The sequence below is a fragment of the Kogia breviceps genome, chromosome 13 (genome assembly GCF_026419965.1).
Source record: "Kogia breviceps isolate mKogBre1 chromosome 13, mKogBre1 haplotype 1, whole genome shotgun sequence".
Classification (NCBI taxonomy): domain Eukaryota; kingdom Metazoa; phylum Chordata; class Mammalia; order Artiodactyla; family Physeteridae; genus Kogia; species Kogia breviceps.
In genome coordinates, this window is record NC_081322.1 from 11,990,298 (window position 1) to 12,017,055 (window position 26,758).

General features: G+C 38.7%; 1 protein-coding gene across 2 annotated transcripts in view; it reads left to right on the forward strand.

Annotated features, from left to right (window-relative positions):
* The window catches only part of LMBRD1 (LMBR1 domain containing 1), a 116,310-nt gene that overhangs the window by 59,532 nt on the left and 30,020 nt on the right, over nt 1–26,758 (forward strand). For both annotated transcript variants that reach the window (XM_059083830.2, XM_067011390.1), the window contains 6 exons: nt 3,016–3,141; nt 8,007–8,159; nt 23,275–23,339; nt 23,692–23,794; nt 24,339–24,443; nt 26,302–26,451. In XM_059083830.2, the coding sequence (XP_058939813.1) occupies nt 3,016–3,141; nt 8,007–8,159; nt 23,275–23,339; nt 23,692–23,794; nt 24,339–24,443; nt 26,302–26,451 (702 nt within the window). The remainder of the gene's footprint in view (nt 1–3,015; nt 3,142–8,006; nt 8,160–23,274; nt 23,340–23,691; nt 23,795–24,338; nt 24,444–26,301; nt 26,452–26,758) is intronic.

The following is a 26,758-nucleotide window of genomic DNA, read 5'->3' on the forward strand; positions in this document are numbered from 1 at the left end:
CACATGATTCTAATTAGCTGATTTTTGGCAGATCTAGTGATAAAACAGGCATGCAGACATATAATGTTAATGTCCAGTGTTCTGTACCGTAATTGAGTTATAAACAAGGCACATTTACGAAGCAAGGAAGGTTTCTCAGATGCGGTGTAATTAAGCTGAGACCTGAAGGGCACTGGACTGGGCTAATGAGGTAGGGTGAGAGGTGGGTGTTCCAGATGAGGCACTGCACGTACACAGGGCTGGATGCGGAAACTGCAGTGACTGAGGAACAGTGTGAACCATTTCGAGGCATGAGGTTGGGTGGTAGGGATCAGGTCACGAAGGGCTTCGTAGGCCAGGGTTAGATACTGGCGTCTATTCACAAGACTAGTAATTGTACCTCTCATTGGGAAAAAAAAAAAAAAAAAAAAATGTAGAGTGACATTTTCAAACAGTCATTCATGAAATTCTGATACATACAGAAAGAGGTGAACTGAGTAGTGTGGCTCTGGCTAAAGCAGCAGCAGCAGCAGACCGACCCTCCCCGGCTCCCTGCCTTCTTGTCTCCTGTGTGGTCCTGATGGCCCCGACGCAGAATCCTGGGGGCTCCCGCCAGAGCACTTGGTCCTGGGGAATCTCAGTGGGTGCTAATCAGAGGAAGGACATAATCCGACCTGAGGGTTAGAGCAACATCACGTTGGAAACCGTGTGAAGGATGGATTTGTAGAAAGTGAGACCAGTGAGGAGAATTTAGACGACCTTGTCTTTGACGGTAAACTCCAAGCAGTGGCCACGTTTTTAGTACTGACTGGAGTACAGATTCCTTGGGAAATAATTGGGCTGGCCAAAAAGTTCTTTCGGGTGTTTCCGTCACATCGCATGGAAACACCCGAGCGAACTTTATGGCCAGCCCGATAGTATTGAGTCCTGAGGTTAGTATATTTCGAGACCCAGATCCATCAAGCAGAATAGCAAGATTTGGGGTAAAATACGCCTAGTTCGGAGGTGGTTGGAAAGACAGGAAAATATACTTGGGCGTAAACTGGGTTTAGCAAAATAATGTTGCCTCGGCAGTTGGTTGTAAAAAGCAGCGTGGACTTGTGGTAAAATGATATGTGAGGGTGGAGAATCCGTGAATAATCATCATGTCGTACCGTATATACTCATCAGAGTCTTAAAGTGCTATGTTACTTTTTTTTTTATTACCGTTTCAAAGGTGTGGAACTACTAGAACAACAGATAGGTCAGAGTGATAATAGGGATAGGACACTCTGCGAGGGAAGGGTAACCATCTCTGGGACACCTTTGCTTCCATACACTTTTTTCTTTACATTGTCAGTATTTTGAGGATATAAAATGTACTGTTCAAAAAATAAACCTGATTATGTTTTTCCTTTTTATATTTTACCAGGGTCATTAGCAGTATAAGTTAGATAAGAATTTAGTTAGTTAAAAGAAAATTATTCTACTCTGTCCAAATTATATTTTCTTCTAATACAAATAGAACCTTTCCCCAACCTCTCCTTGTTGTTTTTGTTTTCAGATGATGGGGAAATCATGGGAACGTTCACTTATGTTTAACAATATTTAAAATGCAAGATGTTAAGTATCTCTCCTTTAGAAAATGCAAGGATTTGCATATGGGGTAATAATTTCAGCTACTTAATTATCTAAATACAACATGCTATATAGAGTTGATATACTACCTGATAGAACTGGCTGATTTCTGGGATTTCCATCATGTTCTTTGTTCCTATTCTCCCTTAATTAAAAAACAACCCTGATGTGTCCGAATTTATGCTTCCCTATATGAATTGTGGTTTAATCAATATTTAATCAATGTCTAAAGGAGACTCAGTGAGAATATTGAAGTGATTAAAATCGACACTAAACATATTTGAGGTCATCCTGGGAGTTGACAGCCAGGTGGCAGAGAGCGTCAGAGAAAATATGTAGGATCACTCAGGATATTTTGGAGTTGGGGGCTGAGCCTAAGAGGTAGCGTTCATCACCCCTGCCCACGTGCATTGCTTGAACTCAATCTCGTGGCCCTACCTAACTTCAGGGAGGCTGGCTGAAGCGGTTTGGCCGTGTTCTCAGGAAGAAAATGGAAAGATTTAAATACGTGATGTTGTATCTACCTTAGAGCCCATTGCTGCAACCAAGACGTCATAGTTGTCAGTTTTGCTTCTAAGGATTTAAGGGCAGTAACGATTTTGAATGATGGTCACATGGCAGTTGCCATTAAGTGTTTTTAATAGTTACAATAAAATTTCACATTTGGGACTGGCTAATATAGAATTGGGTAATATAATATGTTTCTTTTTAATGCCGATTAATATTTTAAAATTTCCTGTAAGAATTATATTTAAAATACTTAGTGAAAAGACTATAAATATTTAGAACTTACAAATAAACTACATACAGATCATTGGTATGCTAATCAAATACCATGTATATTAAAATACTTACATTTCACTAAGGGTTTGCTATATACACTTGGGTAAAATTGGTTTTTTCCATAGAAAATAATTTTATAATTATTTCTAGTGATTCATACTATCTTAACCCCTGATTAGCCTGAAATTGTGGCTTATTACTTTGATAAAGTATTATATTTACATTAATTTTATCACTTGTCCTTTGAAAAGTAGATATTATCTCTTCTAGGAATAGTATTACAGACGTAACTCTATGTAACTAAATATGAAATAAACAGAATTATGAGGCAATATAATCATGATTCACTCCCATATACCCTGTTCTTCAGTGACTGTCCCCTTCACAACTGCTTACTCATTTTGTTATTACTTAAAAGGACATTTTTTACCTGAAAGTTCTGTATGATATGTTTAAAATAGTATTACTAGGGAATTCCGTGGTGGTTCAGTGGATAGGAGTTGGCGCTCTCACTGCCAGGGGACCAGGTTTGATCCCTGGTTGGGGAACTAAGATCCCGCAAGCCTCATGGCGCAGCCAAAAAATAAAAAAATAAACTAATATTATTAAAACGTGTTTTACTTTTGTTTCTTTCAGGCCTATGGCATGTCAGCATTACCTTTAAATTTGATAAAAGGCACCAGAAGTGCTGCTTATGAACGTCTAGAAAACACGGAAGACATTGAAGAAGTGGAGCAGCACATCCAAACGATTAAATCAAAGGTGAGTTGATATTTTATTGTAATCGGGGAGCATAACAGTACTTTGTCTTTTTTTTTTTTTTTTTTTGACGGTTCGCGGGCCTCTCACTGTTGTGGCCTCTCCCGTTGCGGAGCACAGGCTGCGGACGCGCAGGCTCAGCGGCCATGGCTCACGGGCCCAGCCGCTCCGCGGCACGTGGGATCTTCCCAGACCGGGGCACGAACCCGTGTCACCTGCATTGGCAGGCGGACTCTCAACCACTGCGCCACCAGGGAAGCCCCAGTACTTTGTCTTTGAGCTGCTCTGTGTTGTGACACTTAGACATTGGTGAGCCCATATTTTGACATTGTTTGAGTTTTTGTTCAATGTATCCTTAAAGAACCATATTTTTTAAAAATTGTCTTCTGTGAAATGTAGGACACTGACAGTATGAGAATTTTTATCAGTGTTCTAACAACTAAAACACAAAATTTCTGCTTACATATGATGAAGACCTTGCTAGTTCCCAGGTATGCTGATTCCATGTGTAATATCAGATTTCACTGTATCACTTATGTTACAGTTTTATGTGCTAGTTGAAGAAGATAAGATTATGTGTAACCACTTGCCAATTAAATGTACTTCCAAAAACACAATAAAGTTTTTCTTCCTCTGTCACCTTCAAGTAACAGATAAATCTTATTTAAGAACATAGGAAAAAATGGAAATTTTTCTGAATTATTCTATTAAACTATCATAATCCTGAGGCAGAAACCAGATGGTAATAGCACACCAAAAAGAAAACTGTTGACTGGGCTCTCTTATGAAAGTACAGGCAAATTATTTAATATAAATAAAAATGTTAGCAATTCAAAAACTGTGCTGTAATAAGAGAATATTTCATAATTATAAAATTAGGTTTATCCCAGGAATGCGAGGATGATATGTTAGAAAATAAAGTAGTTTAATATATTGAGAATAAATGAGAAACATAAACGTCTTAATAGATGCCAAAGAGTATTTGGTAAGAGTCAATTTGTAGTTAACGATGTTTAGAGAAAATTCTTACCAAATTGGAAGATAAGCTGTTTAGCAAAGGAAGCCTACCATGCACATCATACCTAATGAAAGAAACAGTCTCACTGAAGGCACATATACGACAGGGATGTTCATATCCTATTCCTAGTCAGATAGAAAAGAACATAGGGGTAACTGTGGAAGGGAGAGGAGAGAAAAGGGGAAGTAACTTCTGTTATTTGCAGATAGCCTCTACCAAGAAAATCTAAAAGAGCCAACTGGCAAATTAATAGACCTAACAAGAGTTCATCAAGGTGTCCAGATACAAATGTACAGGATCATTCACCAGTTAGAGGATGTAATAGAAAATGACCTCATTTCTGATAACTGTGAACTATAAAATAATAAGAAATGTCAGAATCTTCCTGGTGGAAATTACAAACTTTATTGAAATACGTAATAGAAGACTGAAATAAATGGAGAACTTCATCCATTCCTACTTGGGAAGGTTCAATATTGTAGAGACGACAGTTTTCATACGTTTAGGTGGAAATTCAATACAGTCTATAAAAGATAAAAAATCTTTTTTGGCCTCTCCCGTTGCAGAGCACAGGTTCCGGACACGCAGGCCCAGCGGCCATGGCTCACGGGCCCAGCCGCTCCGCGGCATGTGGGATCTTCCCAGACCAGGGCACGAACCCGTGTCCCCTGCATTGGCAGGCGGACTCTCAACCACTGCGCCACCAGGGAAGCCGCCAAAATGAAATCTTTATAAACGTCCTACCATATACTAAACAAATTCAGCATTTAAATCCAGTATAACATTTACAAAACATTAGGAGAAAGTGAAAGTAAAATTTTATTTTGGTATGTAGAAAACCTTTCTAAAATAAGACTCAGAGCTCGAGTGCAAATTGAGCAACTGGTGAGCTTTAAATTTTTATGTTTTTAAATTTATGTACCAAAAAAAGTGGCACCAAAAAGGAATTTAAAGAACCAACAATAATTTGAGAGGAAATAATCTGCAATATAGCTGATATATGCTGGGCATCTTTAAGTCAAGAAGAAAAAAAGACAAGAAATACATAGAAATAATGAACAAAAGACCTAAATAGACAGTTTACTGAAGGAGAAATTAAACTCTTCAGTGAAAATATGAAATGATGCTTCAGCTCACTAGTAATGAGGAGGTCGACTAAGATCCCAGTTTGTGTGGGACCTGAGGAGTTTTCCAGAACATGGGGGGACTTTTACTGCTGAACCATGTTGGCTGGTAATTAGAGCAACTCAGTATTTTTTTATCCTTTAGAAGTCTTTAAAATTTTTACCTTCGTCAGGGGTTGATAAGAATTTGGGGATAGGAATACTGTTTGAGGGAATATAAAATATACAGCTTTTTAAAGAAAACTGAATGTCACATGCGCCTGTACATACAAATGCACAAACAACGTACCTTTTAATAATTAAATTTTAATCCAACAGATGCCTAGGAACCTATCTTACTGGATTGTATGTGTGTGCTTGTACCCAGGTGAATAAGGATATTCATGTCCCTGCCCCCTCAAAAAAGAAAATAATTTAAATATTCAAAAATAAGATCTTTGTTAAATTAAAATCTCATGGTATAATGTGCTGTGCAATGATGAAAAGGAATGAGGTAGATTTATATAGCTTAGAGAACGTATCTTATGAAATTAAGTTAGACTTTCTCAGTTTATATTCTGGCTCTCCTGATTATGCAGGTAATATCTGTGCCTTATTTTCCTCATCTAATAAATGAACAAAATGCTGTTATCAACCTCAACGTTTTATTCGGAAGATTTAAGGAGAATAAGGCACAGGAAATGTTAGCTATAACGTAAAACAAAAACCATAAGTGTGTTTACACAGAGGGACACATAGATGTACATAGTCTCTGTGGCAGCGATGACCGCAGAAGAGGGGGTGGTCCTTGGGGACCATGGGAAGGGCAGCTTTCACGTTTTACTGTTTTTCCAACAAAGGATATTGTTTATATGCTATGTAACTTCATTTTATTTTTCCCAAGTGAAATAATTGGTTGACTGCTGGGTGTCTCTCCTGGTGTCTGTCTGACCACAGTTGTTCGTACGTCGGTTTAGACGGTTGGTGCAGCAGAGTGGGCCTCCATTCATCCCACTGATGCTTCTGCAAATGGGCAGAGAATTTGAGCGTGTTTTCAGTGGACCCTTAAATCAGCTTACTAAAAAATTTTTTTCCTGAAGTAGGGAACACCAGCAGTGAAATAAATCTACCTTGTTGGTATCCTTTTGATATTAGAATGGCAGTTTTGAGGAAAATTGTGCAGTTAAGATATAAAAGTACCACACGCTTGAAGTGTCGTGGCCTGGATCTGTCTTCTGGAGGGAGGTGTCTTATTCCTCTGGTCTTCAGAAAATACCCTCCTGTAAGGTTCCTCTTTAGGGGATACAATTTGATAATAACCAGTGTACCTAAAGCAGTGAAGATAGTTAAATGATAATAATAGTCCCATGTATGCAAAGTATGGTCTCTGGGCCAGTAGCGTCAGCATCTCCTGGGAATTTGGCAGAAATGCAAATTCCGGGCCCCACCGGAGACCTAAGTAAGTCCTGTTCTCTTGGGTTAGGGTCTAGAAACCTGTGTTGAACGACTGTCCTGTTGATTGTTATGCATGTAAAGTTAGGGAAGCAACACGATGAGGAAGAGCATGGCAGTTGCCGTTGTGTAAAGAGATCGTCGTGACCCCCCTGTACATCCCCTTATGAAAGGGTATCCAGGCTGTTTGCATGTCTCCGTTATTTCACATTGTGGCTGTGCTGGTGTGTCCCCCAGCATCCTATTTCAACCCTGATAGGGATTTTAACACTCTTAATTATCTAACGCTTTTACAGTTTAAAAATGTCCCGGGAATTCCCTGGCAGTCGAGTAGTTAGGACGCAACGCTTTCACTGCTGAGGGCCTGGGGGTTCAATCCCTGGTTGGGAAACTAAGATCCCACAAGCCGCATGGCGTGGCCGAAAACTTAAAAAAAAAAAAGAAAAGAAAAACATTGTCCCATGTAAATATTTTCTTGGTCCTTCCAATAAAAGCAAACAAATTTATATTTCACCTTTTTAGCATTTAGCAGTTGTCTTGTTATTGTGGTTTATTATTGTACCGAGCTGAAGACACTTATGGGCAGGGGGGAGTTCAAGTGGGAAAGTGTCACTCAGACACCACAGAAAGGTACTGCTCTTGGTTACAGTAAGTATCAGATGAAAATAGATGAGAATTATCTGTCAGATAGGTCAGCCAAAGAAAACAGGACTCATTTGCAAATGTAAACGGAGAATAAGAAAGTGCTGGTTCTTAGCAATTGTTATAAAACCCTGTGCACACCACATACTAGTAACTGCATCACTCTGCTGTGTTTGAATCAGGGACTGTCAGATACATTGTAACACAATCACTTGACCAAAACGAGAGCGTAGGACCGAATATGTTAAGATAAGGGATAGGGTGAGGAATTTGGAGATGAAGGAGAATAATTGAGCAAAGAACATAAAGTGCCTCATAAAAAGGGTGTTTTTAAAAATATTTATCTGTCTCCACATAACTTTACCATATACGGTATTTGGAAAATAGGGAGCAAGAGGAAGTTCAGCATTAAATGTACACACATTCACATCACATTTCGACACTGATCTTGGTTCAGAGATGTGTATTGTCACATAGAAGTTGTTGGGTTCCTTTTTTTTTTTTTTTTTTTTTTTTTTTCCAATTTGTAAATTTGCCAAAGGAGTCAAATCAAACCTAAAAAAGATTTTGTTACCTGATCTGCTAAATCTGGTGGGTACTTTATAAAGACCTTAATGGTAAAAAAACTTTTATTTTGGTTCTGTTATTTGCAGAGCAAAGATGGTCGGCCTTTGCCAGCAAGGGATAAACGCGCCTTAAAACAATTTGAAGAAAGGTTACGAACACTTAAGAAAAGAGAGAGGCACTTAGAATTCATTGAAAATAGCTGGTGGACTAAATTCTGTGGTGCTCTGCGTCCCCTGAAGGTAAATGGAGTTTTACAAAATTACGCTGTCACTCGTCCAAGTTTCTGTAGTACCTCTCAGAGAGGTTGAGTTCTCCTTGTGAGGCATTGCAGCGTGGAACTTAAGAGCATGGGTTTTGCAGTTAAAGTAATCTGGTTTTAAATCACAGCTCTGATATTTGGTAGTTTGGGCAAGGTACGTAACCTCTCTGAGCTTCATTTACTCATGTGTAATGTAAGTATTATAACAGAGGGTTTGGGGAATTTAAATTAAAATACAGGTAAGTCGTGTGGTATTCTCCTGGTTTTACAAGGTTGTACTTTTCTGGAGGAGATCTGGGACCCATACTAGACCTTTCTCAGATAGGCAGATATCAATATTCAGACTGAAATTTTCAATAAAATTTGCTTCGTTGTGAGGTGGCATGTTCCTAAAAGTATGTAAAAAGGTATTATTAAAGATGGAAAACCATTAATTTCCCCCTTTATTTTTTGAACCATCATTAGCTAGCCTTGAATTCTTCAGACTGTGGTCTTTCTCTTATAATTCAAAAGGAAATGAGGAAATGCACTGACTGCTCACCCTAAAAAGCTTCTCTTTTGAAAGACTTCTTCAAAAACATTCCACAATCAGTTAGATCTACTGTGTATCACTTTAAAACCTTTCTTAAGACTGACCTCAGTCCCTTTTCCCAAGGTGACTGTCTTCATAGCACCAAGGGTATGAAAAAACCCTGCTCCCCCTTAACTTCTAAACTGTTTATATAGCTTCTTTATAAATATTTATAACTTGGTCGCTAACATTAGCTGCCCTGTTTTAAAAGTGCTTTGTGCCATTTCACTGTACCTGTGTTTAGAGGGACTTTCAAATCAACTTTATTAAGTGTGCGGATTGATTTCGCCAAATGCAGGTACAGAAGATCTGCATCATTACAGAAAGCTCCTTTATATCTTCCCCTGTGCCACTGAGCTCAGACTCCAACCACCCACTGAAGCCCTTCTGTCATGGAGGTTTACTTTTATGTGTTCTGTGGAGTCATGGCATATATAGGCTTTTGTCTGGCTTCTTTGGCTCAGCACACTGCTTTTGAGATTTCATCCATGTTACTGCATTTCTCTTCAGTGGTTCATTTTGTCTTCTTGCTGAGTAATATTCCAGTGTGTCTGTATCACAACTTGTTTATCCACTCACCTGTGAGTGGGGATTCGAGTTGATTCCAGTTTGAGGCTGTTATGATTAATGCTGATGTGAACATTTGTGTACAAATCTTTGTGTAGACATCTGCACATTCATTCATGTTTCTTGAGTAAATGCCTAGGAGTAGAATTGCTGGGTCTAATGTTTAATATACATTTCACCTTATAATAAGTGAAGTATTTTTCAAAGTGGTTGCACCATTCTGCATTCCCACAGCAGCATGAGATTTCCAGTTGCATCACATCCTTGTCAACTCATATTGTAACTGTTTGTGATAGTTGTTCTAATGGGTGTATAATCTTATCTCATGGTTTTGATTTGCATTTCCCTGGTGACTAATGATATTAAGCATCTTTTTGTATTCTTATTGGCCATTTGTTTATCTTTTCTCAAAGGCCTGTTTAAATCTTTGGCCACTTTTATTTTTATTTTATTTTTTTTTTGTGGTACGCGGGCCTCTCACTGTTGTGGCCTCTCCCGTTGCGGAGCACAGGCTCCGGACGCGCAGGCTCAGCGGCCATGGCTCACGGGCCCAGCCGCTCGGCGGCATGTGGGATCTTCCCGGACCGGGGCACGAACCTGCGTCCCCTGCATCGGCAGGCGGATTCTCAACCACTGCGCCACCAGGGAAGCCCTGGCCACTTTTAAAGTTAGGTTTTTGTTTTATGAGTGAGTTATGAGACTTCTTTGTATATTCTGAATCAAGTACTTTGTCAAATTTGTGTATTCTTAATGTTGTCCCCTAGTTGATGCCTTGCTTTTATGTTGTCTCAACACTCTCATTCAAAGAGATGTTTCTTAAGTTTTTATAGAGAGCATTTTCTCCTGAGTTTCTTCTAGATGATAGTTTTAGTTCTTATATTTTAGGTTTGTGGTCCATTTTAAGTTAATTTTGTGAAATGATGTGACTTAGGGGTCAGAGTTTATTTTATTTTCCATATGGATAGCTAGTTGTTTCAGCACCTTTTTTTTTTTTTTTTTTTTTTGACAAGACTATCCTTTGCTTATTGAATTTCCTTGGTACTTTTGTCAAATTGATTGTATATATGTGTGGGTCTGTTTCTGGACTCTCTTCTGTTCTGTTGATCTATATGTTCTTATGCTAAAACTTGATTACTAGAGCTTTATAATCAGTCATGAAATCAAGCAGTGTCAGTTCTTCAGTTTTGTTTTCCTTTTTCAATATTGTATTGGCTCTGCTAGATCCTTTGCATTTCCATGTAAATTTAGAATTGACTCGTAACTCCACAAAACACCCAGTGGAATTTCTATTTGGATTACTTTGAATCAGTAGGTAAATTTGGGGAGAATTGTTATCTTACTATTGAATCTTCTAATCCATGAACGTGATGTCTTTCCATTTATTTATTTTATCGTAAATTTCTCTCAGCAGTGTTTTGTAGTTCTCAGTATAGAGGTCTTGCAGGTATTTTGATAAATTTATCTATAAGTATACATTTATAATATTATGCATTATTTTGTTTAATTTCAGTTCTCAATTATCGCTAGTATGTAGAAATTCATTTCTGTACATTGGCCTTGTATCATGCAACCTGGCTAAATTATTAGTTCTAGTAGCTTTCTTATAGATTCCCAAGGAACTTTTATATGCATAATTATGTCAGTGCTAGAAGACAGTTTTACTTCTTCCTTTCAAATATAAGATTTCCGATTTTTTTTCTCCTTATTTCACGGACTGAAACTTCCAGTACCGTCAGTTTACCATTTATCCCTTTTGTTATAGAAATAAATCAATATTCTCAAATACTGATTGGAATTCTTACCTATCTTTCTATGATCTGGTTTTAAGTTAGGAATAATAGGAAACACTTAGGATTAGTTAGTAGTAGTCATGCCTGATGGAAAAATCTGAGGATGCAAACTTACTGTTACGTAATTGAGGCTTTAACATGAATTTTTCTCACATGAAGTATGAAAACGGTTTATTACACAGCTATAACTCAGAAAGTGGGAAGCCGCTGTCTTTGTGCGTCTCACACATTAGCATCCCGCTGGTCCTAGTGGGAGCAGGCAGACAGGGCCGCTCCCCTGCTCTGCACTGCGCAGCCGTGCTGGAGGTCGCTGAACACCTCCGAGAAGCTCCTGGTGCAGAATTTCTTTAAAGTTATGTCTGTCTCAAAATTTGGTGGTAGAAGTGTTCGGTGCTGTATATAATCCATGTTTGCTTTATTATAAAGTGTATTAAATTATACCGCAACCTGCCATTTTTTATAAGAAAATGTTATAATTATTTTTCATAAGAGTAGCTCCCCCCCACCCCCCACCCCCCGAGATGCAGTTGATCATGTGATTTCACACTTCCATGACTGCCTAGCGTATGTGTCTCACGTCAGAGGCACAGGGGTCCAGAGCATGGCTTTTCTGTCACATACATTTAGGGTTGAGTCCTTGCTCTACCCCTCACCAGCCGTATACATTCTCGTTACTTCACCTTGCTACACCTCATTTTTCTCCTTCATGTAATGGAGTTATGTACTTGTTTTTGTTACGGGAATTAAATGAAATAATGTATGCTGTGCCTTTGGATGTAAGCAGCTCAGAAAATTGCAGCTGCTATTGTTATAGTTCTATATATAGGATTTTTCAACTTCTTGAATACTGCCATGGAACTCAAGGAAGAAAATTAGTTTTGAGTTGAAGACACTTATAAAAATAAGCATCTAATTAGAATACGTTAATGGGTCCTTCACACAGCATTTGTATATAATACCGAGCACATTTCTAAGCATAGAGTCTAACCTTCATTAGACACTTGATTAAACTTGCCCCTGACAGATGGGCATCCTTTGAGTGTGTACAACTAATTGGCCTGGGTAACCTACAGATCCATTAGGTTTTAAATAAAACTTGAGATTTTACTATATGTACACCTATTATTGTATATTGATACCTCTTATATTTATAAAGAGATATAAATTCATGTCCATAATTATATCACATAGTTTTTCAGACTTTTTTTAAAAATTGTGGTAAAACATACCTAACATACAATTTACCATTTAAACTATTTGTTGGTGTGGCATTACTTACATGCACAGTCTTGTGCAACTGTCACCACTCTCCATTTCCAGAACCTTTCATCCTCCCAAACAGAACATGCAACAGTAACTCTCCATTCTGCACCTCCACCCCCCATACCCGTGAAACCACACGACTCAGACTGGGACTTGAACTCACTGTCTTTTAGTTGAGATCACACACCTGGTCTCAGGACCTAATGAAGCTCAGGTTCTTGATGTCTCGTCGCAGAAAGAATTCAGTGAGAGACAAAGTGACAGGTAAGAGGTGCATTTATTTAGAGAGATACACAGTCCGTAGACAGAATGCAGTCCATCTTAAAAGGTGAGCATGCCCTGGGAGAAACACACTCCACAGACAGAGTGTGGGCCATCTCAGAAGGTGAGAGGCCCTGAAGTATGGCGTGGTTAGTTTTTATGGGCTGGGTAATTTCATAAGGAAAGGAGTGGGAGGGTTATTCCAACTATCTTGGAGAAGGGGTGGAGATTTCCAGGAATTGGGCCCCCGCCCACTTGTTGACCTTTTTTGGTCAGCCTCAGCACCATCATGGCACCTGTGGATATGTCATTTAGCTAATATATTACCTTGAGCGTTGAGCATATAATGAGGCTCACTGTCCACTGGAACTTGAATCTTCCGCCATCTTGAACCTAGTTGGTTCTAACCAGGTTATGTCACACATCCAATAGCTCTTGTCATTCTTTGAAAGGTTGTGCCCTGCCCCGTTCCCTCCTGTTTCACTCCTGCCCAGCTCACATCCACTAATGACCTCTATTGTCTTTTCCGTCTCTCTGAATTTTCCTATTCTAGTTACCTCATATAAGTGAATTATATGTCCTTTTGTGTCTGGCTTATTTGACTTCACATAATGTCTTCAAAGTTCATCCATATTTTTGATGTATCAAAATTCCATTCCTTTTTAAGGCTGAATAATATCAATTTTGTTTTTCCATTCATCTTTTTTGTTCATCCGTCTGTTGGTGGACATTTGGGGTTATTTCCAACTTCTGGCTATTGTGAATAATGCTTCCAAGGTAACTGGTATACAAGTATCTGTTTGAGTCCCTGCTTTCAGTTCTTTTGAGTCTATACCTAGAAATGGAGTTGCGAGGTCTTGTGTCAGTCCTGGTATAACTTTTTGAAGAACCTACAAATTGTTTTCCACAGTGGCTGCACCATTTTACATGCCCACCAGTAAGGCACAGCGTTCCAGTTTATCCATATCATTGTCAACACTTATTTCCCTTTGTTTTGATAATAGCCAACCTTATTGTTGGGAAGTGATATCTCGTTGTGGTTTTCACTTTCATTTCCTTAATGATTAGTGACATTGAGCATCTTTTCACTTGATTGTTGGCTTTGTATCTTTACTTTGGAGAAATGTTTATTGGGGGTTTTTTTGTTTGTTTGTTTTTAATATTCTTGTTGCTGAAATATTGGCCCTCTGTGCTCTGGTGCTGACTAGAAATTCAGAGACAGAGTTTTGGAGAAAAGAGAAACAGTAGCTTTATCTTTTGACAGGCAAAGAGGGAACACAGCAGGCTAGCACTGTGTTCCCTGGGGAACAGGGAGAGGTCTTATAGTCAGGGCTCCTGCTTGGGGGTAGGTGAAAAGGATCAATGCAGTGATGGGCTTGCATTCTTCTGATGGGTTGGTGGTGAGATAAGCAGGAGTCAGCATCTTCAGCCTTCAGGTTCCAACTGGCCTGGGGTCTGCATGCTTGTGGGCAGCATACCATCATTAATCATTAACTTCTCCCACCTGGAGGGAGTTTCAGTATCTACAGAACAGCTGACAGATACCTTTGTGTGTATCCATTGATTGGGGCACCAGGACCTTGCCCCAAGGCTGCACTATTGTTTCTCTTGACTGTTTGTTTCTCCCTTGTCTCCCATCCCCTCCCTTCCCTAATTACCAACTGCTTGAATCTGCCTGTTGGAAGTTGGGGAAGGTCATGGAAGCTGAATGAAGCCTATTTCCTGTAATCAGAGAAATGGGGGACACAGAAAGGCTTTGTTCCCTGGAGACCCACAGGGCCTTGCTCAGTATCATTCTGAATGTTACTCCTTATCAGATACATGATTTGTAAATATTCTATTCTTGGCTTGTCTTCTCAATTCTGTTGATAATGTCCTTTGATACACAAAGTTTTTAAAATTTTGATGATGTCCAGTTTATTTTTTCTTTTGTTACCTGTGTTTTTTGTGTCATATACAAAAAATAACTGCCCAATCCAATGCCATGAAGATTTTTTCCCTAAGAGTTTAATAGTTTTAGCTCTTACATTTAGATCTTTGATCTGTTTTAATTTTTATATATAGTGAAGGACAAGGGTCTGATTTCATTCTTTATGTCTGTCTTTAGGCCAGTACCATACTGTTTTATATATATACATATATATATATATATATATATATATTTTTTTTTTTTTTTAATATTTGGCTGCATTGGATCTTCGTTGCTGCTCATGGGCTTTCTCTAGTTGCAGCAAGCGGGGGCTGCTCATCATTGTGGTGCGAGGGCTTCTTGCTGCGGTGGCTTCTCTTGTTGCAGAGCATGGGCTCTAGGTGCGTGGGCTTCAGTAGTTGTGGCGCACAGGCTTAGTTGCTCTGCAGCATGCGGGATCTTCCTGGACCAGTGCTCGAACCCATGTCCCCTGCATTAACCACTGCACCACCAGGGAAGCCCACCATACTGTTTTGATCACTGTGGCTTTGTAGTAAATTTCGAAATAAGTAAGTGTGAGTCCTGTAACTTTGTTCTTCTTTTTCAAGATTGTTTTGGCTATTCAGGGTTCCTTGAAATTCCACATGAATTTCATGATGGATTTTCTTGTTTCTGCAAAGAACATCATTGTGATTTTCATAGGGATTGCATTGAATCTGTATATCATTTTCAGTAGTATTGTCATTTTTAATGTATTAAGTCTTTCAAACCATAAATATGGGATGTCTTTCCATTTATTTATGGCTCCTTTTAATTTCTGTCAGAAGTGTTTTATAGTTTTCAGTTGTAGGGGAGGAAGAAATTTTCTTCTTCCCTTCTGGGTTCTTCTGTCTGCTCTAAGAATTAAATTGACAAGAGACAGATTAACAGGAGAAATTCAAACAAAAGTTTGATAACATGTACACATGGGAGAGACCCGGGAGAACTGAATAACTCGCCAAAACAGCTGAAACCTTCTCAAACAGCCGAAACCCTCTCCTTAAATACCACCTTCAGCTAAAGACAAAGGAGGATGTTGCAGGTAGTGGTTTGAGACTTCAAAGGGGAGGAAGGCAACTCACATGGAGATGGAAAAGCAAATGTTTGGTAGACAAGTGCTTGCTAGATCAGGAGAGAAAAAGGAACACAGAGTGGACTCTGAGCTCTAGGCCCTACCAAGTTTCCCCCCACACCTGGCCCTTATTCCTTGCAGACATCTCTGGTGACAACTCTATTCTGGGAACAGGCCCTTTATCTCAATTCTTTAGGCAGCTGGGCAGTGGGGTGGGTGTGGTGGTAATAAGAAATACTCTGAGTCTTCTGTTTCCTAAAAATAATTAGCTGAGATTAATTCTCATGCCAGAGGGACACATTTTCTGGTGGCAAAATTTCCCACCCCCCAGAACTGTATATAAGTAGAGTATATCAGTCATTTGCCTCCTTGTTTAAATTTCTCCCTAAGTGTTTTATTCTTCTAGATACTTGTTTACAGGATGAGATTTAAGTAGTTGCCTTCTGCATTGATAAGAGATTCTAAAGATCTGGTCATCACCCTTTTCCACCTTTACAAATGGAGATATCCCTTATAAATGTAAATATTTCTTTAAAAAGGGTAACTGTCAGTTTTCAGAGCTTTTGTTTCTGCTGTTTCTTAAAAATAGCTTAAAATAATTCTTATGCCAAAGAGGCATATTTTAGTGTGGAGAATTCTGCTCCTGTTTACCAGTAACATCATGGTATGGATATTGAAGTTCATGTAAGCATAAACCCACTTGTAAATGACCTGCCCCATCTTTATTTACACTGGTGGTAGCAGTCAGCCTCAAGTGCATAGACAGGCTTGGACTGGGTCTTGGATATCAGTGACTGATCAGTACATAACCTTGTTTGTTATGTGTTTGTGTTTAAGAACCACTGACATAATGTCGATTCATTAACATTGAACTTAGGACCAACAGCAGTATAACTCATGCCTGAACAAAACTAACACATGTGTTTTCTCAGTAATCATAGCCTTCTTAGTCTTAGGAACCAAAGGGCACTTCAGCGCTATGCTTAGGGGCCATTTTAAACAAGAAAGTTACCAACAAAAAGCACAAAATATGCAAAGAATGTAGCACTAAATAGACCACTTACAGGGTACTTGTTTACAGTGTGAGAGCTGAAACAAGAAAGCAGAGTGTGGCCTGGTTCAGCCTCAGCTAGGAACTTGAGCATCGGGTGACTTTGAATTTTTACCGCTCTGCATGTATCTGCAAAAGACTGCCAAGAGCCACATGTATTGATTTTAAGGTCATAAATAAGTTTGAGTGAGCAGTGGGCTTGCAAGTGCCACGTCTGCAAATGAGAATCAACCCTATGGCTGATTCACTTTGTTGTAGAGCAGAAACTGACACACCATTGTAAAGCAATTATACTCCAATAAAGATGTTAAAAAAAAAAAAAAAAGAAAAAACAACAACAACAAAAATCCCCAAGTCCAGCAAGTTTTCTCTCCAGCTCTTACTGCAAAACTTTGTGTTAAGCAAAGACAGTCTGGGAAAAATTGCATGGTAGAGAGAAGATTTGGAGGTGGGCCTAAGGTTGATCTTAAACCCCCAAAATTAGGTGAAATAAGCCAGTCACAGGAAGACAAATACTGTATATGAGGTACCTAGAGCAGTCAGATTCACAGAGACAGAAAGTGGAATGGTGGTCTCCAGGGGTTGGGGGCAGGCAGGTATGGGGAGTTGTTGTTTAATGGGTACAGAGTTTCAGTTTTGCAAGATGAAAATAATTCTGGAGATTGGTTGCACAACAGCGTGAATGTAGTTAACACAACTAAACTGTACACTTAAGAGTGGTTAAGATGGTAATTTTATGTTATTTGTATTTTACTACTATTTAAAAAACCAAAAACAGAAATGGCCAAAAAGCAGGTAGAAATGAAGAGAGTTGAACTCAGAGGGGAAAATGGGAGGAAAATACACTTAATTTCAGAAATGAAAACAAAATTACAGGTGTCCAAAGGAGAATAGAATCAAATAAAATTCAGTAAGGGGAGGCTTTGAAGAAAGCCAGAAAGATAACCAAGAGAAGGAAAACAAGATGAAGTAAAAAGGATCAGAAAAAGAGTGTTGAAATGAAAGAGAAAGAAAAACTACCTGTGTGTAGTGGTTTCCATGCAGTAGCAAAACAGAACAAATTAGCAGAATATTGAAATGCATAATCTCCTGCAAAACACTGAAAAATAAATAGACCTGAATCCACGTGTCATGAATATTCTGTCGTGGTCGAAGCACGGGTTGGAAAAGAATTTCTAGACACAAGGCAGAATGTAAAGACAGGATTTATTAGAGGGAAGGGTCACTGCCAGAACAAAGGGCCGACTTCCTAGTAGGCTGGGAGAGTCCAGCCCGAACATGTGCTGTTGATCAGTTTTTATAGCCAGAAAACAAAGGAATGGTCCGAGGTGAAAATTGCGTTTACTGGTTGGTGGAGACACATATACCTTCCTTCTATAGGGTGGGAGTGGGGCAGGGCAGATAGATGCCTTTCCTTATTTGGGACAGGTCCCATTGCCCAGGGGGGTGTCGTCCAGGTGGGCTTAGGAATTTCATAACCATGGCAACATGGGGGTGGGGGGAGTAAGAGTCTGGTAGGGGGTGTAGTGCTGACACTTTTTCAGGCAGGGTCTTCCTTTGTCCTTGAGGCACCATTGTCTTTGGAGCATCACATATTCTATTTCATGAATAAACATGAAATAGACACGTTGTACCTGGGAAAGTTTATGTGCAATTTTCTAGTAAAACTGACTTCAAAATTAAAGAAAAATCCTCAAAATTTCTAAGAAAAAAATATCAACTCATGAGGGCAACATTGTTAGACTTTTTAAAAAAACATACAAAGCAAGGCAGGAATGGAGGAACATTAAAAACAAACAAAAAAACCTCAATGAAAATGTATGAACTGTCGACTGAAGAAAACCACACACACACAACGTGAGAGTTGTGAGTTAAGTTTCATTTGGGGCAAAATGCGGACTGTAGCCCTGGAGACAGCCTCTTGGGTAGCTCTGAGGAACTGCTCGGAGGAGGCGGGGGGAAAGGCAGTATTCTGTACGATCTTAGTGAAGGGGGCAGGTGCAGTCAAGCACACACTTAGGCAGAGGCTTGCTGCTGGTCACGAGGGGCAGACATCACCATTGATGATTAGTGCGCTTCTAGATACGAGGAGATGCAAGAATCGGGCTCATAACATCTCGGAAAGTATCTAACTAAATGAAGGTCTGTTCTGCCGTTTTTTCCCAGAGCACAGAGGGCCTCACTCCTGATCTCCACCTTGAACTCCTTTCAGGGTTTGTTGAAGGTCAGCGACTGCAGTGGTTTGTGACTTAGTCCTTGTAGAGGCAGATGGCAAGTGCCAGTTTTTAGTTGGCAGAACCAAGGAATTTATATTTAGCCAAAGTAGCCTTTAGAAAAGCAGTTACGGAATTCTGTACCCATGAGCTCTTTTGAGAAATCCACTCGTTGCCAAGCTTTGACCAATTAAGAGGTGAGAATGTAAACATCAGCGAAGGGAAAAAGTGGTGAACATGTAATATTGTAAGTCTGTGGAGAGAAGGTGTGGGCTAGGGCAGAGAATAAGGCACAAACATATGTGCTGATGAATAGAAATAATGTAATTAAGAAGGGAGAGAAGGAAAAGTAGAATTTCTCATAGATTACTGTGTAGGCAATAGGTAGGAGTTGGACACGTAAAAACTAATAAATTGTTTAGTAAAGAAATGAATAAGGAAATGGGGGCTAAGGGCACTTGAAAATTTAAGTACACTAGACTAAAAATATAAACCCTCTTAACAAAGAACTAAGAATCAAAGAGCAAGGAATTAACATTAACTAGAGAAAGAAACACGGGAAATATACATACAGTTATCAAACAACAAGATATTTTTGAGATGAAATGTGTTAGTCATATCAGTAAATGTGAATGGACCTACTCACTATTAAAAGAAAAATGTTTAATTTTCTCAGAAAGCAGGATATAACTATATCCTAAAACAGTGATCCACAAAGGCTAAAAATGTGTATTGAAAGACATACTGAGCAAATGGAAACCATAAGAAAGCAGGTAATGATCGTGCTATATTAGACAAAGTAGGATTCATGCCAAAAAACGTTAAATCCAACAAAGAATCAGTATCACTTTTTGTGATAGACAGAATGCCTCTGTCTTCCCCCAGTGATGTCCACGTCCTAATCCCTGAAACCTGTGAGTATAATATACATGAAATGTCAAAAGGGACTTTGCAGATGCGATTAATGTTACAGACTTTAAAATATGGAGCTGACCCTGGATTATCTTGATGGGCCCAACCTAGGAGCACAAGTTCTTAAAAGCAGAGAACTTCCATGGCTAGAGTCAGAGAGATGTGCTAAAGTAAAGTGTAAGAAAGAGACATTCAGAATGTAAGACTTGAGCTGCCATTACTGATTTGAGGATGGAGGGGATGTGAAAAGGAATGCAGGAAATGAATGCCCTCAAGGAACTGAGAGCCTCCCAGCTGATAACCAGCAAAGAGATGAAGACCTCAGCCCTGTGACCTCAAGGAGCTGTATTCTGTTCCTCAGACTTGATCATCTCAATTGATTTATCTTCAAGTTTAATGATTCTTTTCTCCTGACTGATCAGATCTGATGAACTTTTCACTTTGTTTCCTAGTGAGATTTTTGTTTCAGTTTTTATATTTTTCATCTCGAGAATTTCAATGCACTTCTTTTTTTTATAATTTCCCTTTCTTTGTTGATATTCTGTATTTGGTGAGAAATTGTTCTTCTCATAATTTGTTTTAGTTCTTAAGACATGCTTTTCTTTAATTCCTTGAACATATTTAAAATAGTGGCTTTAAAGTTTTTGTCGAGTAAGTTCAGCATCCTCAAGGACTTCCTCAAGGACAGTGCCTATTGATTTTTTTTCTTCTATTAGTCATACTTTCTTGCTGCTTTGCATGTCTCTTTAATTTTTTTTTTCTTTTTTTGGTTAAAACCTGGGAAATTTTAAATAATATAATGTGGTAACTCTGGAGATCAGAATCTCCCCTGGATTTGCTGTTATTACTCTTTGTTGTTGTTTGTTTAGTGACTTGTGAATTAATTCTGTAAAGTCTGTATCCTTTGTTGTGTGTAGTCACCCAAGTTTCTGCTTGGTTACTTTAGTTCATAACTGGACGAAGATTTTCTTAAACACCTAGAACCAGTAAGTCTCCCAGTCTTTGCTGAGGGGCTGTGTGTGAGTGGAGACATGACTTCAGCACCCAGGCTGGCACTTACAGTGCTGCCTTCGCCTGTACTTCCTGCTCACGCAGACAGAGCTTCAGGGTCAACCACAAGTGGACATTTAGGCCTCCCCTGTGTTACCTGAGCATGCACAGGGCCTTCTTCATTACCAGGAATGTGTGGAAACTTTTCAGAGCACCTATGGACATCTCATTCCCTAGGTTTCCATTTTAATCTTTTTAGTTAGTTTATTTTTTGCCTGATATTGACTAGCTCTTGTGGCCATGAAGTTCATTGGCTGCCTGTAATTTTTTGAGAGACACTCCTGCGGAAAAGGAATTTTTGCACTGTGTGAACTCCCATTCAGGCCAAACACAGTCTTGCGAATGGGATCTTCCATGGCATTACCAGGTGGGTCGAGTAATGGCAGTTCTCTGGGAAGGAGACTCTGAAAGAACTTCAGCCCCTTTCTGCTTTCGCAGGTGGCTACCAGGGTTATGGCTTTTACAGGCCATCTACCATGCACGAGAGAGGAGGGATTGGTACTAGAGCAAGTCGGAATGCCACAGTGCTCTGTGCCCTCGCTGAGATTCAGCCGTTTTTCTTGAATAAATGCTCCTAGATTATTGCATGCCTCTGGTTAATTTCCAGAGCGTTGAAAAAGTTGATTCTGACCATTTATGCCAGTTTTCTCATTGCTTTCAGGGTGGAAAGGATTTTCAGAGGTTCTTATTCTGTTACCTTTACTGATGTCATCTCTTTGGCTTAATTTTTATTTTAAAACTGACGCTATAGCTAGTGTGGAATATGTAGCATTTAGGTCAGGCCAGGGTGGTCACCACTGACATGACTCTGGAAGTACTAACTTAAGTTCTTATGTATAAATATATACAGTTTCCTTGGTCTTTATAAGACATTTATCTTTTTAATATTGTTTTCTTTGTTTTGTAAGTAGCTGTGATTACACAGTCTAACTCTGGGTCATTCATCTCAACAGACTGGGAAAGCAGTTAAGGCTTTTCTTTTCTTTTCCTCCCCCTAAATGGGGATCAGGGGAGGGGCATGTTAATTCCTCCTGCTATCTCTGGGTCACATTCCTCTACTGCTCACTGGTAGTTGGCAGCTGTACTACCTCATGCTACAAGCTATTTCTTATTGACAGGCTACTGGGAAGTAATACGTTTCCTCAGTGTAAGGATATTGTCTCCAGTTCACTTAGGCATCAAGTGCCGTGCTCAAACCTAGTAGAAAAAGATTGTGTATGCTCCTTCACCTGCTTACTAATAAACTTCTGTTACTATAAAGCAGTCACTTCAAACTTATTTAGCAATGAAACTTTTTAAAAATAAATGAATGCTCATGTGAAACCCCGTATGTAAAATGGATACATGCAGGGGTTTTTATTTCAAATGATGCCTATACTCGTATTTTTTTTAAAAATAAATTTATTTATTTATTTGTTTATTTTTGGCTGCATTGGGTCTTCGTTGCTGTGCGCAGGCTTTGTCTAGTTGCAGAGAGCAGGGGCTACTCTTTGTTGCGGCTCGTGGTCTCTAGAAAACAGGCTCAGTAGTTGTGGTGCACGGGCTTAGTTGCTCCTTTCATACTTGAGTACAAGGAAGTGTACAATGCTTATTACCACATTCTTCCACAGAGAGAGTTCTACTCTCTCTCTCTGACAGTTTCTTCAGTGCTGTTAGTACGCTATTTCAAGAATATTATCAGTTATATAGATTTTTCTAGGCTGTGGTATAATTTATTTATAAGATATACACAGCTGACCCGTGAACAGCATGGTTTGAACTGCTCAGGTCCACTTACACATGGATAATTTTCAGTAGTACATATTGCAGGACCATGCCATCCGCAGTAGGTTGAATCTGTGGGTATTGCAGTGGGCCGACTGTAAGTTCTATGCAGATTTTTGACTGGGCAGAGGGTCAGTGCCTCTAACCCCTGCGTAGTCCAAGGGTCAGCTATATAGTATCTCATTACTTCTGTGAGAAAATGTTCCAGGTTCTCTGTTTTAACAACAGGTTTACATAACCTGATGAGTTTCTTGGTTTGGGTTTTTTGTGTATGTGTATTAGTCTTAATGTAGTTTTCAGTTAATTTTTTATATTTGAGTATAACTGAATATAAACCTATTATTGGATGTAGCAAAGAGTCTCATTTGTTTACTTACCAATGAAAACTTTCAAATGCATTGTCTCTTTTGTGTTTTTGTTCTCAAATAGTCTCATAATGAAAATTTAGATGATGCGTGCCTAGGATTATATACTAAATGATTACATATTAAATTAAAATTTATCTTAGGTCATTTTTTTCAGATCATTGTCATATGCTAGTAACTCATATTGAGCATAATGGTTTTGTGCTTTTAATATCAACTTCAGGAGTATATTTTAACAATTTTTTTTTTTTTTTTTTTTGCTTTTTAGATCATTTGGGGAATATTTTTCATCTTAGTTGCATTGCTGTTTATAATTTCTCTCTTCCTGTCCAAGTAAGTACAATAGACACATTTTCTAAAGCACTTACACACATCCTATGATATTATACATTTTCCACGCTGAATTCCATTAGTGTAGCCTGTTCATCTTAAGTAGCTATTTTACTTGAAGTGTTCTATAGCATTAACTCAAAGAATGACTAAAAAGCCCCAATAATAGACAGTACTTCTTTATTCTATATCAATTGAACAATATCTGTAAGATATTTAAGTGAGGTTTAATTTGTTATCTATGGTTTTCTTTGACTCCATTGAGTTTGCATGCTTAAGTTATGATGATATTCTTAAGTAACTGAAAATGTGGTGCAATATATAAATTCACTCTTTATACATTTTTTTGTTATAGTTTGGATAAAGCTCTTCATTCAGCTGGAATAGATTCTGGTTTCATAATTTTTGGAACTAACCTGAGTAATCCACTGAATATGCTTTTGCCTTTACTACAAACAGTAAGTAAAAGAATCATCCGTTTTATACTCTAACAAACATTGTCACACTCTGTCAAATTATTATGTTGACAAACCTATTAGTACTTGGAAGTATATGCTTGTGCCCTCTGCTGATTTGGCTTTTTATTTACATATAACTTCTATGTTGATATGTTGCTTTAAAAATTATTGTATTGATGTATTACTGAACTCTCATGTTATACATAACTTGATTTGGGGATACGTTATAAGACTTACGGTGAATTTTTCCAAGCACTTCCCGTTTTTACTTTTTAACGAAGTCTTTTATTCCATATATAAATGTCATTTTTAGTTTAATTTGTTATAGGATTTTTCTTAGGATAATGATACTGAACAATTTGGTAATAGTTTGGTAATTGTTTCTTGGAGGTTTTGGGGGGGTTTTTTTGCATTATCATAGTAACCTGATCAGGGTTGTTATTTTAAACATTGCGTAATGTGAACAATGAATTTTCAGTTAATTTTACATGACTTCTAAAGCCCTTATTGTTTGCGTATTAAGTTTAATTTTATCTTTTTTCAGGTGTTTCCTCTTGATTATATTCTTATAACAATTATTATTATGTACTTTATTTTTACTTCAATGGCGGGGATTCGAAATATTGGCATATGGTTCTTTTGGATTAGAGTGAGTATATGTTACAATATCATTTTGATTTTGTCATCATTTTGTGTATAATCTCCATTATTGCAAATTATCTTAGACTTATAATAGAGAAGTTGTAAATATCTTGATACCAAAAATGGAAATACTAGCTTTTTCACTTCATGTTAACATAAAAGTGCTCTTCGTCTACAGGGATGATTTTGCCCTCCCGGATACATTTGGCAAAGTCTGGAGATGTTTTCAGTTGTTATAACTAGGAGGCACTACTGGCATCTGTTGGTTAGAGTACAGGGATTCAGTTAAACACCTCGCATTGCACGGGGCAGCCTCCCACAGCAAAGACTTATCCAGACGAAAACATCAGTAGTGCCGAGGTTGAGAAGCCCTGGGCTAGAAGTTCTATTATTTTCCTTAGTGTTAGGCTGCATGGAAACACACTGAAGCACAACTGGATGCATAGTAGCTCAAAAGATGGCCCTTGGGCTTCCCTGGTGGCGCAGTGGTTGGGAGTCCGCCTGCTGATGCGGGGGTCGCGGGTTCGTGCCCCAGTCCGGGAGGATCCCGCGTGCCGCGGGGCGGCTGGGACCGTGGGCCATGGCCGCTGGGCCTGCGCGTCCGGAGCCTGTGCTCCGCAACGGGAGAGGCCACAGCAGTGAGAGGCCCGCGTACCGCAAAAAAAAAAAAAAAGATGGCCCTTACTACTGGGAGTGAAAGACTACTGTATGTTTGGAGAAAGGGTTATTTTCTTCTTAGAGTCATCTTGATATAAATTAAGAATTTTAAAACGCGATACATCGTCTTCATACTTCCAGCAGTGGGTAAAATTCAGTTAAATAGTGGCTTGAACTAACGAAAGACTTCTTGCTGTGGAAAATGTCTAAAATCTAGCATTCCTTCAGTAGCTCAAAAATCAAGTCTAATATCTCTGGATTCCTCTTGGCTTCTCCCTCCTGATTGTGATATGGCTGCTTCAACCCCATTTATACTGTCCGTGTTCCGTAAGGAAAAGGTAGCTAGGAGAAGTGGTGACACCTATATCAAAAAGCAAGGCTTTCCCAGCAATTTCCAGCAGACTGCTTTCCTTTTGACATTTAATGTTCTATCACTACCAGCCACTACTAGGCATAGGGAAGCTGGGAAATGTACATTTTTAGGTGATCATATCCCATCCAGTATTGGAGTCCTATTCCTCTATACTGTACTACAATCTAGTAAGAAAGCAGGGAGGTGCTATTTTAGTTGCTAGAATAAAAGTGTGCTCTGCCGTTGAAATGAAGCCCATCACCAGGCTCCTTCTGTTACCACATGTTTTAGTTTCCCTCCTGTATGGATACATGTGAAAATAGCTGTAGTCAGATGAACATAAATTACCATAAACTATTATAATTTTATAGTAGAGTATAACGTGAGGATATTGTATTTCATACAAATGAGTATTTAAAACATGTGACATGTCTGTCCTTGGGAAGTAATATTATATAAAATTCATATATATTACTAATACTTATAGTTGAAACTCCTCTAATCTTTAGATAGAATTAGAAGTAGTTCTCAGTTCTTCTTAGCTCTAGGAACTTCTAACAGATGCTATTACATAATAAGTTTAGAAGATTTTTCTGAAACAGACTGTGTGAATACAAATATATTCTCTAGGTCTTGAGTTTTTAAAATAAACATGAATCTAAACCTAAAAGCTTTACAGGGAAAGCTTTGTTATTCTTATAATTATCTAGAAAGATTAAGAATTCTTAGCATTTATTTTGGGAAAAAGAAATGGTGGATTGAACTGTGTTCATTACCCCCTAACAAAGGAGTGGGACTCAGTCCCTTTACATGAAACATGTTGCTGAAATGCCATCACTGTGTTCTTTCGTTCCAGTTGTATAAAATCAGAAGGGGTAGAACCAGGCCCCAGGCGCTCTTATTTCTCTGCATGATACTTCTGCTTATTGTCCTTCATACTAGCTACATGATCTACAGTCTTGCTCCCCAGTATGTTATGTACGGAAGCCAAAACTACCTAATAGAGGTAAGTGCAGACTTTTAAAAAGTCATTATGTTGATATTTTAAACATAGTGAAATCTAAAATCAAATTCTAATTTGTGAAAGCTAACATAAAATATTAGCTCATCAGGTTAAACTTAATATTGCTAAAACTAGTTTTTCATTCCATTTTTCAGCATGTTTATATTTGTTTCATACAAGTTCTTTTAAAAACTAACACTGAGGGCTTCCCTGGTGGCGCAGTGGTTGAGAGTCTGCCAGCCGATGCAGGGGACACAGGTTCGTGCCCCGGTCCGGGAAGATCCCACATGCCGCGGAGCGGCTGGGCCCG